Source organism: Podarcis pityusensis, assembly GCF_964106645.2.
Source record: "Podarcis pityusensis genome assembly, chromosome: 4".
NCBI lineage: Eukaryota > Metazoa > Chordata > Lepidosauria > Squamata > Lacertidae > Podarcis > Podarcis pityusensis.
The window spans coordinates 57,977,872-57,992,839 of record NC_138027.1 but is presented as its reverse complement, the minus strand read 5'-3'; the positions used below and the strand labels follow the sequence as shown (position 1 = coordinate 57,992,839).

Here is a 14,968-nt window from a genome sequence, read left to right as displayed (position 1 = left end):
CTGTAGAAGACAGAATTTGGATTCAACCTTAATATAGTGGAAAACTGGGCCAAAACTAGCAAAATGAATTTCAGTAGGGACAAATGTAAGGTTCTACACTAATCTAGGAAGAACTAGCTGCACAAATACAGTGGTGCCTCGCAAGACGAAATTAATCCGTTCCGCGAGTCTCTTCGTCTAGCGGTTTTTTCGTCTTGCGAAGCAACCCTATTAGCGGCTTAGCGGCTTAGCGGCTTAGCGCTATTAGCGGTTTAGCGGCTATTAAAGGCTTAGCGGCTAAAAGGCTATTAGCGGCTTAGCGGCTTAGAAAAAGGGGGGGGGGGAGCGAAAAAATCTCAAGACTCGCAAGACATTTTCGTCTTGCGAAGCAAGCCCATAGGGAAATTTGTCTTGCGCAGCGCATCGAAAAACGGAAAACCCTTTCATCTAGCGGGTTTTTCGTCTTGCGAGGCATTCGTCTTGTGGCGCACCACTGTATAAGCTGAAGGACAGTCGTACATGTGAAAAGGCTTGCTAGTAATACATGTGAGAAAGAGCTAGACGTCTTTGTAGACCTCGTGTTAAGCAAAATGATTCAACAGTGTGTTGCAGCAGCCAAAAAAGCTCATGATATTTTAGGCTGCATCAACATAAGTTCTTGTGTCCAGATCAAGGGAAATCATAGTACTGTTCTATTTTGCCATGGTCAGACTTCACCTGTAGTACTGTGTCCAGTTCCGGGCATCACAATTTAATAAGGATATTTGCAAACTGGAATGTTTGCAGAGGATGACCAAGATGATCAAGGGTTTAGAAACCAAGCCTTATGAGGAATTGTTGAGGGAGTTTGGTATGTTTAGCCTGGAGAAGAGGGAATATGATAGCCTTCTTCAAATATCTAAAAGGATATCACATGGAAGATGGAGCAAGCTTGATTTCTCCTGCTCCAGAGGGTAGGACCCAAACTATTGGATTCAATTTACAGGAAAGGAGATTCGAACTCAACAACTAGACAAACTTTCTAATGATTAGAACTGTCAGACAGTGAAATGAACTCCTTCGGAAGATGTTGGACTCTCCTTCCTTGGTAGTTTTAAAGCAGAAGTTGAATGGCCAACTGTCACAGATGTTTTAGTTAAGATTCCTGCATTGCAGGAGGTTGGACTAGATGACCCTTGGGATTCCTTCCAACTCTACAGTCTACGATTCTGTGATTTTATGCTTGTCAAATCAATTATTACTGCCCATGTTTCTCTGCTGTCTTTCTGATCTGTTTGTCCTCATATTTTCCAGTTCCCAACACTGTCAGAACTGCATTTAACACTGTACATGTTCAGAAATGGAGACTTACATTATTACACATAATGTACTTTTTATTCTTAAAGCACACAAAAAGTCTTCAGGTTATGTTATCAAATAAAACTCTGACACAGACTATAATTATAAGGTCTGGAGAAATGGAATGCTCACTTAACACAAATTTCATGCCTCTTTCTCTCTCTTCCCCCAGTGTGTATTCAGGCTGAACAGAAGGCTTTCCTCCCCTATCAGCCCTGCTCTCTTTTCTTGCACATGCTTGAAGCTTTAATTTGCCACTGTTCATCCTGAGAAACATCCAATTGTGCATGTGGAACCCAACTCCTTTTCCCAGTTTCCCTATATGAAAGACTCGAGATTGCTAACTTGTAGGTTCTCTTGCCCTAGGACAACAGGGAATCATTTCTGACTTTTCTTAAGTCCATTTAGCATTGAAAATGCTCATATGTGGTAGCACTTCGCTGATCAGGGGAATGATACTAGCAAATCCACAGGCATAATGCTTCCTTTAGAGATCCCTGTCAGTAAGCAATGATCAACCAGTGTTGAGCAAAGATTGTTTTTCTCACCACCAGAAAAATGTCCACAAGTGCAATATTGGGCAGTGTTCTATATAGAAGTGAATGGCTGCTATTCTATGGAGATTGCTAAGGGGAACGTCAAAGAAACTATTTGAATGAGGACTTTACCTGCTTATGTACCAATGCTTATATATATATATCTGAACCTTGGGTTTTGTTTCTTGGGCATGCTAGAATACAATGAGAACTTGAGAACTGCCTTTCCTTTATATATGAATTATTGCAACATGAGTTTGCCAAGAATAATCCACATAATTTTGGTAATTTTGGATTTCATGCATATAATTTCCTTTTGATATTTCCTGAAATTCTGTTAGGTTCCCCACAGAAGATTATGAAATACATGATTCTTTGACCTCTCATGAGTTATCTACATGAAAAGAATTGCATTATCAACTGTCAGGCATCCCCCAAAGAATTCTGGAAGATGTAGAAAAGTAATGATTCTTAGTCTTATTACATTTCCAAGGATTTCCTTGGTGTAGTGAATTACTATTCAGTTAGTTTGTCTGTGGTATAGATACACCATTAATATCTTGAATAGTGTAAATTGTGTATGAGAAGCAGTGTGAGGTACTTGCATAAACTCTAGCTACGGTTTCAGGTTTGTCTTTTGTATTCTTGCTGTTTCATAATAATAGACAAATCCCTTAATCCAGCAGTAGAGAACTTGTTTGGTCCAGTGAGCCAGATCTTTTATCTCTCCCCACCTTGTGAACCAACTTTGACAGGTGGCAGGACTACCCACTTTTCAACTTTCTGATGTCATAATGATGTCAGGTGGTTATCACCCACCTGTCAGAGTTGCCCAGCAAGGTTAGAATTGATAGTGACAACAGGGTTGAGACCCCACCCATTAGCTAATGGGTGCTGGGGTTAAAATTTGTTTTCTGCAAGGTTTAAGTGTGTGAGAGAGTTCACCACTTGGGCACCTGAACCAAGGAAGAGTTAATTTCCCATGCATCAGCTGATGCATAGGGAATCCAGTCCTGCTTTCTGAACCTGATGTCACATATGATCTCAGAAGTGGTACAGATGGTCTTGCTTTGTGGGAAATGACCAAATGCAGGTCAAATGGGAAGACCTTTCAGCCCAAATTCATTGCATAAGCCAGAGGTTCCCCTACACCTAGACAGATTCTAATTATTCGTTAACATTTTGTGTCCATTTTCTTCTTAAGATGTATTATTTTAGTCATATAGGATGATTCCTAACATTCATTATAGTAACTTAAGTTTATCATCTTAAATGTGTCTACTCTGAATATTTGGTTGGATATTACCTGTAAGAATTTGTTCTATTTTTGCTTTATTATTCCCCAAAACAATAACTGTAAGTCTAAAAAACAATTATTTTAAAGCAACCAATTTAGGCCTAATTTCATTTTTAAAAATCCATTTCATATAGATTGTATTCTATTCAGATGTAAATTCTTGGCTTTTGAAAAGTACTTCAACGATGCTTTTTAAAAGATAAAGGAAAGGAAAGCATTTGGGTTTCCCATAACATTATGAGTATGGATGGAGGGATTTAGATATCCTAGATGCCTGTGTCATGATGAACAGATTTTGATTGAAAACTATCCTCACCAAATAGTTCGAGCAAATGCAATTTAATGTTATGCCTTTCAACTAGCAAGAGTTAATTTCATCATATGACTTGAGCTAGGAGATATAATGTGCTTCATAATGACTGTGTAGAAATGATGAGCAATAAAAAAATACTGGAAGGAAAGTAAAAGAACTATCAACACTGTTTATATTGTGTGGTTATTTTGCTCAAAGTATGCAACCAGTTTTGAAAATGTGTGTGTGCGTGTTGAATCAAACTAAATTATGGCAGTACATAAAAACAGCTACTCTTCATTTTTCCTTCTATTATTCCTAGTAATTCAGTTTTTATTTAAGATTTTAGGCTTGTGGGTTTATCACTGTAAATATCTGTTAAATATCATGTTTTGGTGAGGTTGTGATCCACATTGGACTGCTGCAGACATAGTATTTTCTTTCATTCAAGATTCCATTGAACACAATGGAACTTACTTCTGAGTAAACCTGCATAGGATTGTCTATTGAAACCCATTGTATAAATAAGCACCCCCCTTTCCTGTTTTGGGAATGAATACCCCCTTAAAGTATAGTAAAGCATTTAACTGGCACTGATAATCAGAGTCTCCATTTAACCAAAGATGGAACTTAGCATTAACCCATGGTTTCTGGACCTTGATTAAATAGAAAACCTAGTGAACATTTTTCCTAAAACACAGATAACCAGGAAAGAGGACTTTGTGCTCCAGAGAAGAGGGGTGGGAGGAGGAAGAGCACTTCTCATGGTTAGATCTTGTCCTGTTAACTAAGTTGATCAAGGTTTATCATTATATCTGGAGTCAGCAAATAACCTTGTTATAACTGCTAAAATTTTGAGTTTGTTTTCTAAAAAATATTCTTTCTATTGCAGCATTATCTGCATACCAGAGGTACTACAGTTTACAATCTGACTACTGGAAGGTATGTATAAGTTATACTTCTAAAAAGTAATCTTGTTTCAAACAGTACTCCAATTTTTATACATAGTAGATTATATGTATCAGTGCCACAATATTTTGCTATATTGTTTGTCTACACTGTTGTTTACCATAGCTCAAACTTCAGAGATGGTATTATGTAGCTGGCTGTGCCTGCTTTTTGTTTTTGCTAGTTTCAGGTCTGAAGTGTTCAGCAGTAGATGACCTAAGACTGCTGCTAAAGTTTACTGGGCAACATTTTCTTACACCATCTTCTTTTCTGCGTTCATTGTTGTTGTACAATGTATAATTCTTTGCCAAGTTAACTTGCAGTTATTTTCCTTCATAGAGGGTCAATCAATTTTGGATGGCCTTGGTGGTATGGTCCCTGATTTTAGACAGCATCTTCGGAACACAGGATAGGGTCAATGATAAATTGAAGTACTCATGCTGTCCTCCTCCACCTTAGAACTGGCAAGGGGCAGCAGATGGGTGTTGGGATTTTCTGCTTGTCTGGTGATTGACACTTCAGCTACCCAGTGTGGACACAGGTTTCTGCCTGTGTCATAGAAGTCGGCTCCTAGGGATTGCGGGAGCTTCGACCCCCACAATAAAATATATATTTATTAAAGCATTTCTATTTTTTGCCTCAATATTAGGCATTCAGGGTGTCTCAAGACACAATTAAAATGTGTTTGATCATATATACAATCATATATATTCAGAATCATTCAGTTATGTTGGAGCTTTAAATTACTGGATTGTGTGTGATGGAATTTTAAGATACCAGCTCAACTTAAGTCAGTCACAGTGGTGATGAATATACCTATCTTCTGCAGTGGTTCTGGTTTTGAGGTGATTTAAAAAATAAATAAATGGGTTGATATGATCTGCCACTCTGAATAAAGAAAAAAGTAACTACTGTGGCGTATGGTGCATAAAATATTAATGCCGGATTTGGCTTAACAGGTTAATATTTTTTGCATTCTTATTGAATAGAGCTTATAAATTGATTTATTTTAATTTTGCCTGCACATTTGTGATTTTGGAAGAAGTTACATTTTTAAAAGCTGTATTTGTAAGAAAGGGAAAGAACATGAAAAGAGGGGTGTCATTAGGTGTTGATGCCAATAAAATATGTACTTTGTTTTGGTTCTTCATTAATCTCGTCCCTCCCTCCATAGTTTCTTCTGAAAAATGGCTGCCTCAAACCAGCAAAGCACAAACAAACAAGGAACTAAGAAAATAAGTTGTTGGTATAAGTGACTCTGCAGAGCTTATAGTAGAGTTTCGTGGAGATAAGTGAATTTTTGGATGGTGGGACCTTCATATCCACTTAGATCCTCTTTGGTTTCCACTGTTACGTTGTAAAGTAACAGTGTAAGGTGAAATGACATTTGTTCCTCCCAAATTTAGGAGTTCCACATTACTTGGAGATAAGCCTCCAGTACCCCATTCATTGAGTGTACTTACAGGTATATAACTAAATGAACAGAGGTACTGGAGGTGTATCTCAAAGTATTGAATGGCATATTTTGCAGTGAGAATTGGCACTTGGCAACGAAGCAGACACTGACCATAAGTAAAGTATCCTTCTAAAATTCAAAGTTTGCTCTACAGGGTGATATCTGCCGTTAGTCATATTTGGAGTAGACCCATAGGAATTTGTAGACTTAAGTAACTTGTCCGTTGATTTTAGTTGGTGTACTCACAGTATGACTTAGTTGGATATTGCCTGTAATATTTCTTACCTTGAAGTATTTGGTGTGGAGGACTTTGAAAGGTTGCAGGAATTATCTTAGGCCAGGTGTGGGGAATCATTGGCCCTCCAAATGTTGCAGAACTACAAGTCCCATCATCAGTAGCCACTGACCATGCTTGCTAGGGCTGATGAGAGTTGTAGTTCAGCAAAATCTAGAGGGTCAGTGGTTCCCCAACTTTGCCTTATGCAGCCATGTTGTACAACTAAATTGAAATTGCAAGGTGAAGTCTGGCATTAAAAATAATGGAATAACTGTGAATTTTCAGTTCATTCCACTTATATGTATTACTTCAGAATATACCAATTAGAAATGCCAAAGATAGGTAGTGGGATCTCATCGAAGTTTGTAAAATTAACTGTTCATGCAGAGCTTGTAGAAATAGTGTATGCTGCCCATAAATCTGTCTAAGCCTGTAAATTGTGAATGTAACTCTGATTTAAAGACTCCTTTTATAATACACATCTTTACAGCTCCGTAAAACTGAGCAGGTGTTTTCTAGGTGTTTTGTACTTAACTAGAATTTCCAGAGACACACTGTACTTGAAAACATATTTTTCCACACATTTAAGAGCTTTATTAAAATATACTGATGATACTGAAAACTAGGTGGGCTATGTACAGTATTCCATAAGCCATTTCTTTTTAGCATTATTTTCCATTCAGGATGATGATCAGTATGACTTGTACTTTGGCCTGATCTATCAGTGGCACCACACTTCCTACATCTCTTGCAAACTGGGTGAAGATAATGGGAAAGCATTTCTCTTCTCATGGATATCCCCTCAGGCAACAGATGTTGAAATGCAGTCACATTATTATGTTGCTTTCAGTGTCTTCATCTTCAGAAGGAGATTCTGTTCTAATTTATAGTATTTACATGTGGGTTATGCATCTGGTATATTTTGTAACAATATAGCAATAATTGAGGCTCTTTCTGGGCTTCTCTCCCTTCTCATATTCAAAATGTACAATATATAATTAGTTAAACATATTGGTTGCTTTTCTTACAAAAGTAGCTCAGAGACTCACATCACATACTTGGTGGTCTTAGGAAAGTGCCCATTCCGACCTGTGAAAAGGTTTTAGTATCTGATAATGATACAATCAAGTTTGCACAGTGTAAGGGAGAGCTGTACTGTTTATCATCGTGCTTCTTACACATTCCCTTAGAGTAAAACTGTTTATATATGAATCTGGATGGAACATCTTATGCAATAAAAATCTTCCAGGTAGCAGTCTCACTTGAGTGCCTAGAGAAATAATTAAGAATCCATTCTCCCGAGATAGTTGAGAATTCAGTGCTGTATTATTCTGCCGCTAATTATGTCATTCTATAAACACACAAAAGTGACTGTAGCAGTTGATCAAAATTGATTTGGTTCAAAAATACTTGAAGGGTAAAAGAGAAATACAGGAAAGAGACTTAGGAACTTCAAAATCCTTTCATAATGTATATTGCTGCAACTCATGTGTCTCTTGTACGGCCATCCCCCCACCTACATGTTCTACTCAACCATGTATATGCACGGCACCAGGAAATAAAGAGAATCATATTAGGAAATTGCAGCGAAAGATTGGGAGAGTCCTTGTGGCTCACGACGAGACCCTTCCTGGAGCCCAAAGAGGATGTCAGTGAAGGTGGAGGGGCCACTAGGGGCGCATCGGAAGATGGCTGACAATAACATCTCTCCGACCCACAGGGGGTAATTAGGAGGCTGTGATGGGAGTAAATAGCCTCCCTACCCCCCCCAGGATTGTGGGGGGGGGGGCTGCCCGTGCCTGCTGTGCCCTATACCACCCCCGAATTTGAGGGGATGGGGGCACTAGGCAGAATGCCCCCCTGTGGATCACGGCGCTCCTGGACGCCGTCTCTGATCCGCGCCGCTAGCTGCAAGAACTTCAAAAGGAACAATTAGGAAGAAGCGAATGCACATATTTCAAGCAAGGAGGGGGAGTAAAGACTGCTAACTGAAGAGTTCTCTGATAAACAAGAAGAGTCGGAGGAACAAGAATCAATCATGAGAAGACAGCTAAGACTCGGTATGGCAAAGGGACTGATGGGGGAGGGGGAAAAAACCTTTCTTTCTTTCCTCTATGTGATAAAACAAGAACCCCCCCCCCCACAAGTCAGAAATGCCACTTTAATGACTTAAGCTGTGGATTTACGTCTGTGTGGAGATAATTTTTCTAACCAAAGCATGTTTTAAGAAGAGCGTGGAAAGTTTAAGAGCTCTGGAATGACGCAGTTAAAAATACAGTCGCCATATTGGTAAGCTCTGTCGGAGGACTTGAGTCTGGGAGGAGGAAAAGAGCTGTTTTTATACTGTGGGTGAGACTCCTCAGTGGGACTCAAAAACGACAGATCCTGAGATTAATGATGGAAAGAGCGATGTTATTTATGAAAGTGATGATATATGGAAACCATCACGATATGAGGATTGGTCGAACGGAAAAATCCACACAGGATATAATTGGTGTTTATCTGCTTAAGGAGATTATCAGAAGAGATCATAAAGAAAAAGAAAAAATGTACGAATAAGATGAGATGTGGAAACAGCAAGATAAGACTGGATAGAATTATGAACTTTATTTGGACTGATTTGGATATGAACGCAGTAGCAAGAAGATGATCGGAATCCCCCTTCGAAACTTGAAATATGGGTCCCCTCAACAAAAATTTAAAATTCGGCTTTGTAATTCGGAATTTATGTGATGTGATTTGATTTGATTTGATTGGTCGGTTAATAAAAATTATTTTTTTTTAAAAAAAAGAGGATGTCAGTGAAGGTGGAGGAAGTCCCAAAGAGACCTGACATGTTGCAGGGCTTTGTTTAGGCTGCTCAGCATCCCTGTGTAACAGCTGATGCGTGGGGTAGAGGGGCAGCGTAGCCGCCTTCCAGTACATCCTCCAGCCAGCCCCAGAGCTTCAACTTTAGATATTTTGAATTGGGTATTTAGAGGCTTTTTAGAGGATGCTCCCCATTTTACACAATTTTACCGGGGGCAGGGGGGGGCGGAACCAGATAAGTGGTAAAGTTCAAGATTGATTAAGATTTCAAGAAAGTTTATCTGTGCAACCTGAAAATGCATTTACGTAGTCAGTTTGAAAGCAATTGTAGTAATTTATTATTACAGCACTTATCTACTGGATGCTTCCCGATTTCTTTCTCCATCAATACTTTATTCTGTCTTGATGACCTAGCTTTGGGGGATTCCTTACACAATTAGTAGGAACCCGCCCCCGCCCCGCCCCCGGTCTTCATATTGGCAGAAGATATGGAGCATTCATTGCTTCTATAAATCCTTGCATGGACTCTTTAAGTTTTATATCAGAGGAAATAGTCTTGCTTATTGTATGCCCACATTTATTCATGACCTCTTTGCTGAAATGTTGTTATGGAGAAACATACATAAGTTAGTAATTCAAACCATGTATGTGTGGAAGTGGTAATAAAGTGTCCTGAATTGCAGTTGGAACTTGTTGAAATAGGGCTTAACCTCTTTTGGGCTTTATAGATGCTGTAAAACTGATTTTAATAGGATGTCTTCTTATTGTTACAAATCTCCAGGATTTAGAATGAGAAGAGTTGAAAATTTGTATAGCACACTTTTCTTGAATAATACCTACCCTGGTTTAAATTTCATGACCATGATTCTGAACTAAATAACACTTTACCATGGTAACGCTTTAAGAATTTTGTTGAATATGTAATGAATATTGCACATATTCATTACATATTGGCAGAGGCTCTCAATTGTACCTCTTTATAATGCCCAGGATATTTTTATGCTATAGAGAAATACAGACTGATAGATTTGAAACACCGCTCATCTTCGGCAGCCAAAGAGTGCAAAGAGGTAGAGCATGAGACTCTTCATTTGAGGGTCGTGGGTTCGAGACCCAAATTAGGCAAAAGATTCCTGTATTGCAGGGGGTTGGACTAGATCACCCCCGGTCCCTTCCAACTCTACAATCCTATGAATCTTTGAATCTATTTTGTTCTAGAAAGAAGTACGATAATACAAAGCTAGTTCAACAACCATTGTAATCTTATCTTTATCTCTGTTGTTGTTAGTTTAATGATGTATGGAAAGGCAGAGTATAACATCTTTCTAATAAATAACAAAAGCATTATGAGGTACTGCAGTGCATTCAATATAACCTACAACTACTGAATTTTTAACTGGGACTGGCTATATGGAATACATCTCACAAGTGGTATTTTTTGCCAGTTGGTTTCAGAACACAATTCAAAGTGCTCTGCCCATATGCTTCATTCATCTGAGAACCTCTTTCACCAGTAGCACCTGTCATCTGAAGATAGATGGCTGCTGACCAGTGAAGGCCACCTTGGTCATGCTGTAGCTACTGTGATTTTCTTCTTGATTTTATTGTTTTGAAATTGTATGCAACCTTTACAGTCCTGTTATTGAAGTGTGGCTCATGAATTCAATTAAATAAAATTTGTTTATTGAATAGAACTGATATCAATTATATGAAAAACCATCCCATTATTTAATTATACTGATTTATATCAGAAACTGTTGAGTCAAGTAGAGCGTTGTTTGGCTGAATTTTTGTTGGAGTTACTAAACTGGGGGATGTTTCCTGGTCTTCTCTGTACCCCTCCTCAGGTCTGCCTTACACTTATATGCTCTTTACATGTTTCATTCTATCCTGGTCTCAGTATCAGGAGAGCGAGAATGAAGGTGGATAGAGCAGTAGCTGGTTAGGGAAGTGGAGATTAAGTATAAATGGATGGTTCTCCCAATGGAGTGATGTAGGAAGTGGAGTTCATTGATGATGCAGAATTATTCAAGCTGATTAAAACAAAAAGAGATATGTGAGGCGCTCTGAAAGCATCTTTCCAAAGTAGGTAAAGCGGAATTAAAATGGTAAATGTGATTCAGTTTAAGCAAGTGTCAAGTGATGTGCATTATGCCTTTCAATACCAGTTATTGGAAATCATATGTTGGGAGAGCGTTGTTGCACTTATTCCTGCTTCCTGGCTTCCCATAGGCATCTGCTTGGCCACCGTTTAGACTGCTCCAGCAGGCTGCTCTTATGTTCTTATGACAGCTGCTGTTAGTGCTGAGCTGTAGATACAGAGTTCTGTAAATGACAGGTTGTCATGCTTGACCCTCTGTATCTTCTGGTTTTAGGTGAGGTGTTAGGAGACTGGAAAGAGGAGCTGTTGCTTTTAAACGTAAATTGTGCTGTTCTTCTTAACCTTCTTCTTTTGTCTCACAACTTCTTTGTCTTACATCTGTCTATGGATATATGTCTCTTCTCTCTAGTGTTCTCTGTTGTTTGTTTCCTGCATCCACATCAACCCTGGTGTTTGTTTTAGCTCATCCACCCATTGCATAAATGGGTCTCCATACTACCACTGCTTTATATCTTTGGCCTGACTCATTAAAAAGGAAGTGTGCACTATTCAATATAGTATAGTTGTGTTAACTCACTTCTAATCTTCAGCTTATGTTGGAGGGTCGGAGAACAGTGGTTGTCGAACTATGTGCAGCCCTTTCTTGGGTGGTTGAGAGTACGTGTTACTTTGAGGTGCATAAACTTGTAGGGAGGGTAATGCTGTTTCTGGAGTCAGAGCTAAAGACATTTTCTTCTAGTTGCAATTGCCAAAACAACTTTGCTTTCCATAGAAGCTGCAATGGCTGAGTAAATACAGAGGGTGGAATTCAACTTGTGAGATGGAATGATCCCACCCTCTCCTACTGACCCTGTTTTGGGAGATCTCCTGCCCTCCTCCCTAGCCAAATATGCAAGGGCAGTAGGGGAATCCCCATTTTGCAAGCAGAAGTCCTTCCACAGGAAGGTCAATATGGTACTTAGTTTCCTTCTTTAGTGCAGTTTGAGCACTTGGAGAAGGGCATTCATTGATGATCTTAGGTTTTGTGTGAGAGCCAGTGAAGGTGATAAAGTACTGGCAATATGTCTGTAGTATGTGGTTCCAGTTGGCACACAATATAGCTGCAAGAGTACTAACTGGCTTCCAGGCAGTTTTCAATGGAGACACTAGAACAATAATTAAATAATGGTGCCACGAGGAAGGTCCATGAAAGGTGTATAAGCAAAGTATGGCTATTCCAGAGTACACACCTAGTCAACAGAGAGAATACTTAAGATAATAAAACAGTGTGTCGTTTAACCTTGAGCCTCTTCCATTTGACTGCAATTCTGTCCTGTATCTTGCGGGTGTCTCTTGTCACCCCACAGTTTTTAAACATATGCTCTGTCTAAGGAAAGCAGGCCACTAGATTGCAAGTTGGATTATGACAGCAGTTTTTCATTGTTTCAATTTAAATGAATGAGAAATGCTATTGATCTATCAATTCACATGCCCCATTATTTCAGTAATGTAGCAATACTGTAAAATTTGCTAATATGAGTAACATTTTATTCTGATCACCATTCATTCTGCCAAGCGGTGCCTAAAATATCATTTTGTACTACAATACAGTTTTTGATACTTTCTTAGAAAAATGCAGGCATTTATTTATGTGTGTCAGTTAAAAATGTGTTTTCTTTTACAGAATGCTGCCTTTTTGTATGGCCTTGGCTTGGTCTACTTCCATTATAATGCATTTCAGTGGTAAGTGGATGAACGTACTTTCTACTTCTAACATCTTGTTGCATCATGTGTTGTAGTTTCAAAAGTTCTGGGTATTAAATCTTCAAGTGAGTGACTTGGTTTACTGACCTTACATGTTACAGAGGGAGACAAACAAAATCCATTCGGCTTCCCAATTGTCTTCCCAATTGTCTTCATTCCCTAAGAAGATGTATTGTAGTGGGAAAAGCATATGAGCAATTTGACCAAAATGGTAGAATTACCGTATGTTCTGGTGTATAAGACGACTTTTTAACCCAGGAAAATCTTCTCAAAAGTCGGGGGTCGTCTTATACGCCGGGTATGAGTGTGGCGATGCGGAGTCACCTGTTGGTATGGATGAGAGGGAGCTGGTGAGCGCAGTCTGCCGCTTTGCTGGACAGCCGATCGGGGCTCGCTCACCTTGCCTCGGGCTGCCGCCGCTGCGACGGCAGAGGCAGCGGAGGGGTGCGTACTCTGCCCCGGCGCTTGGCGGGCTTTAGGTTGGGGGGCTCTGGCCTGTGCCTGCTCCTCGCCTCGGGTCTGGCAGCTCTGGGCCCATCTCCCTCGCTCCAAGGAGCGGCGAGCAAAGAGGCGTTGGGAGTCGGGGCCCGTGCTGTCCGCGGTCTGCGGCGGGGCTTCAGGGCGCGTGGCTTTTCTTGGTGCATGGACTTGCCGCCTCGTCCCAAACCACAAACATGACAAGAGGGGCACAGAGTGCACGGGGAGCCCACTGGGGTCACTGCCAGCCCCGGCGCTGCATGGGGCGGTGGCAGCAGCCGGCCAGTCCCCACCTCTCCTCTCTGCCCCCACCCCACGAAGAGGACCAGAAACAGGAGGCCGGGGGGGGGGGGTTGGTTCGAGGCTTGACTTTCATTTCCCAGCCGACAGTCGTCACTCTGCCGGCCGCTCTCCTTTCTCTCTCCACCCCCCCTGCAACTTCCCCTCCCGTCCCGTCTGAAGAGACTCCTGGCGAGTGCCAAAAACACCTTCGCCACCTCCTGCCCAGCATTGGGGGGCGCTGCCCCAAGGGGCTGGCTGCCGCCGAGGATGGAGGAGGGATGAGGCAAGCAGGGCTTTGAAGTCCCTCCCCCCCCCCGATCCTCCTGCGAGACTGCAGTGCGAGGCTCCTGCGAGAGCTGCGGTGTGCGTACAGGGATGAAAAGACTGGCAGCCTCTAGTTGGTTGCAGGCGGGGGTAGTCTTATATGGCGAGTATATCCCAAACTCTATATTTTAACTGGAAAAGTTGGGGGTCGTCTTATACGCCCAGTCGTCTTATATGCTGGAAAATACGGTATGTTCCTAGCATTATAAAATTATTGCTATAGCAACCAATTAATATGCACATTTTTATCAGAATACATGAATTAGAAAATAGGAAACTTGATTTAAATCTTTCTCTTCTTGATGATGTGGACACTTAAGGCCTGCTATTCATTTGTTACTAGTATTTAATAATATATTCAACAGATTACTGTTCTAAAATGAAAATGAAAATATTAAAAAGTCTAAAATGGTTTTTAAACTCAATGAACCAATGTAAACACTCTGTTTATAAGTATATCATAGCTATTCAATATTTTATTACTTAAGGTGTCTTAGAGGAATAGATGTACATGTTTTAATTTAATATCTGGGTATGACTGTGAATTGTCAGAATTCCTTTGCACTTTCTTTCTGAGTAATTTTCTTCAAGGAATAATGAGTTGGTCTTCTCAGATGCCCTTTAAGAATATTCTAGATTAAACATTTCAGTGTTATTTCCCCGCAGGGCAATTAAAGCATTTCGGGAGGTGCTTTATGTTGATCCCAGCTTTTGCCGCGCCAAGGAAATTCATTTACGACTTGGGCTTATGTTCAAAGTGAACACAGATTTTGAGTCCAGTTTTAAGGTAAGTGTCTCCTTTTTAATGATAGCTAACATTTTCTTCATTTTGGACTTGCTTTTCATTGCACTACAAGAGAGTGTATTAGTTTCCTTCACTTTCATTTCACCTGTTCCGTTATTACTTGGCACCTGGGTTTCTGCCTCGGAATGAGACCAGGAGTTTGCTATCAGCTAGGATCTATCTTGCATTTCATGGAGATCCTGCTTCAAATTAAATGTGAGATATTGCAAGTTTAGCTTTTAAACTCTCTATGCACATGGGACTATGGGAGGGTGTGTCCAAGTCCTATTTCATCATGTATAGAGTTTTGAGAGCCACATAATGAC

General features: G+C 40.2%; 1 protein-coding gene across 3 annotated transcripts in view; it reads left to right on the top strand.

Annotated features, from left to right (window-relative positions):
• Positions 1 to 14,968, top strand: part of KDM6A (lysine demethylase 6A) — a 106,700-nt gene that overhangs the window by 32,005 nt on the left and 59,727 nt on the right. For all 3 annotated transcript variants that reach the window (XM_081003722.1, XM_081003720.1, XM_081003721.1), the window contains exons 4-6: positions 4,335 to 4,384; positions 12,696 to 12,754; positions 14,525 to 14,645. In XM_081003722.1, the coding sequence (XP_080859848.1) occupies positions 4,335 to 4,384; positions 12,696 to 12,754; positions 14,525 to 14,645 (230 nt within the window). The remainder of the gene's footprint in view (positions 1 to 4,334; positions 4,385 to 12,695; positions 12,755 to 14,524; positions 14,646 to 14,968) is intronic.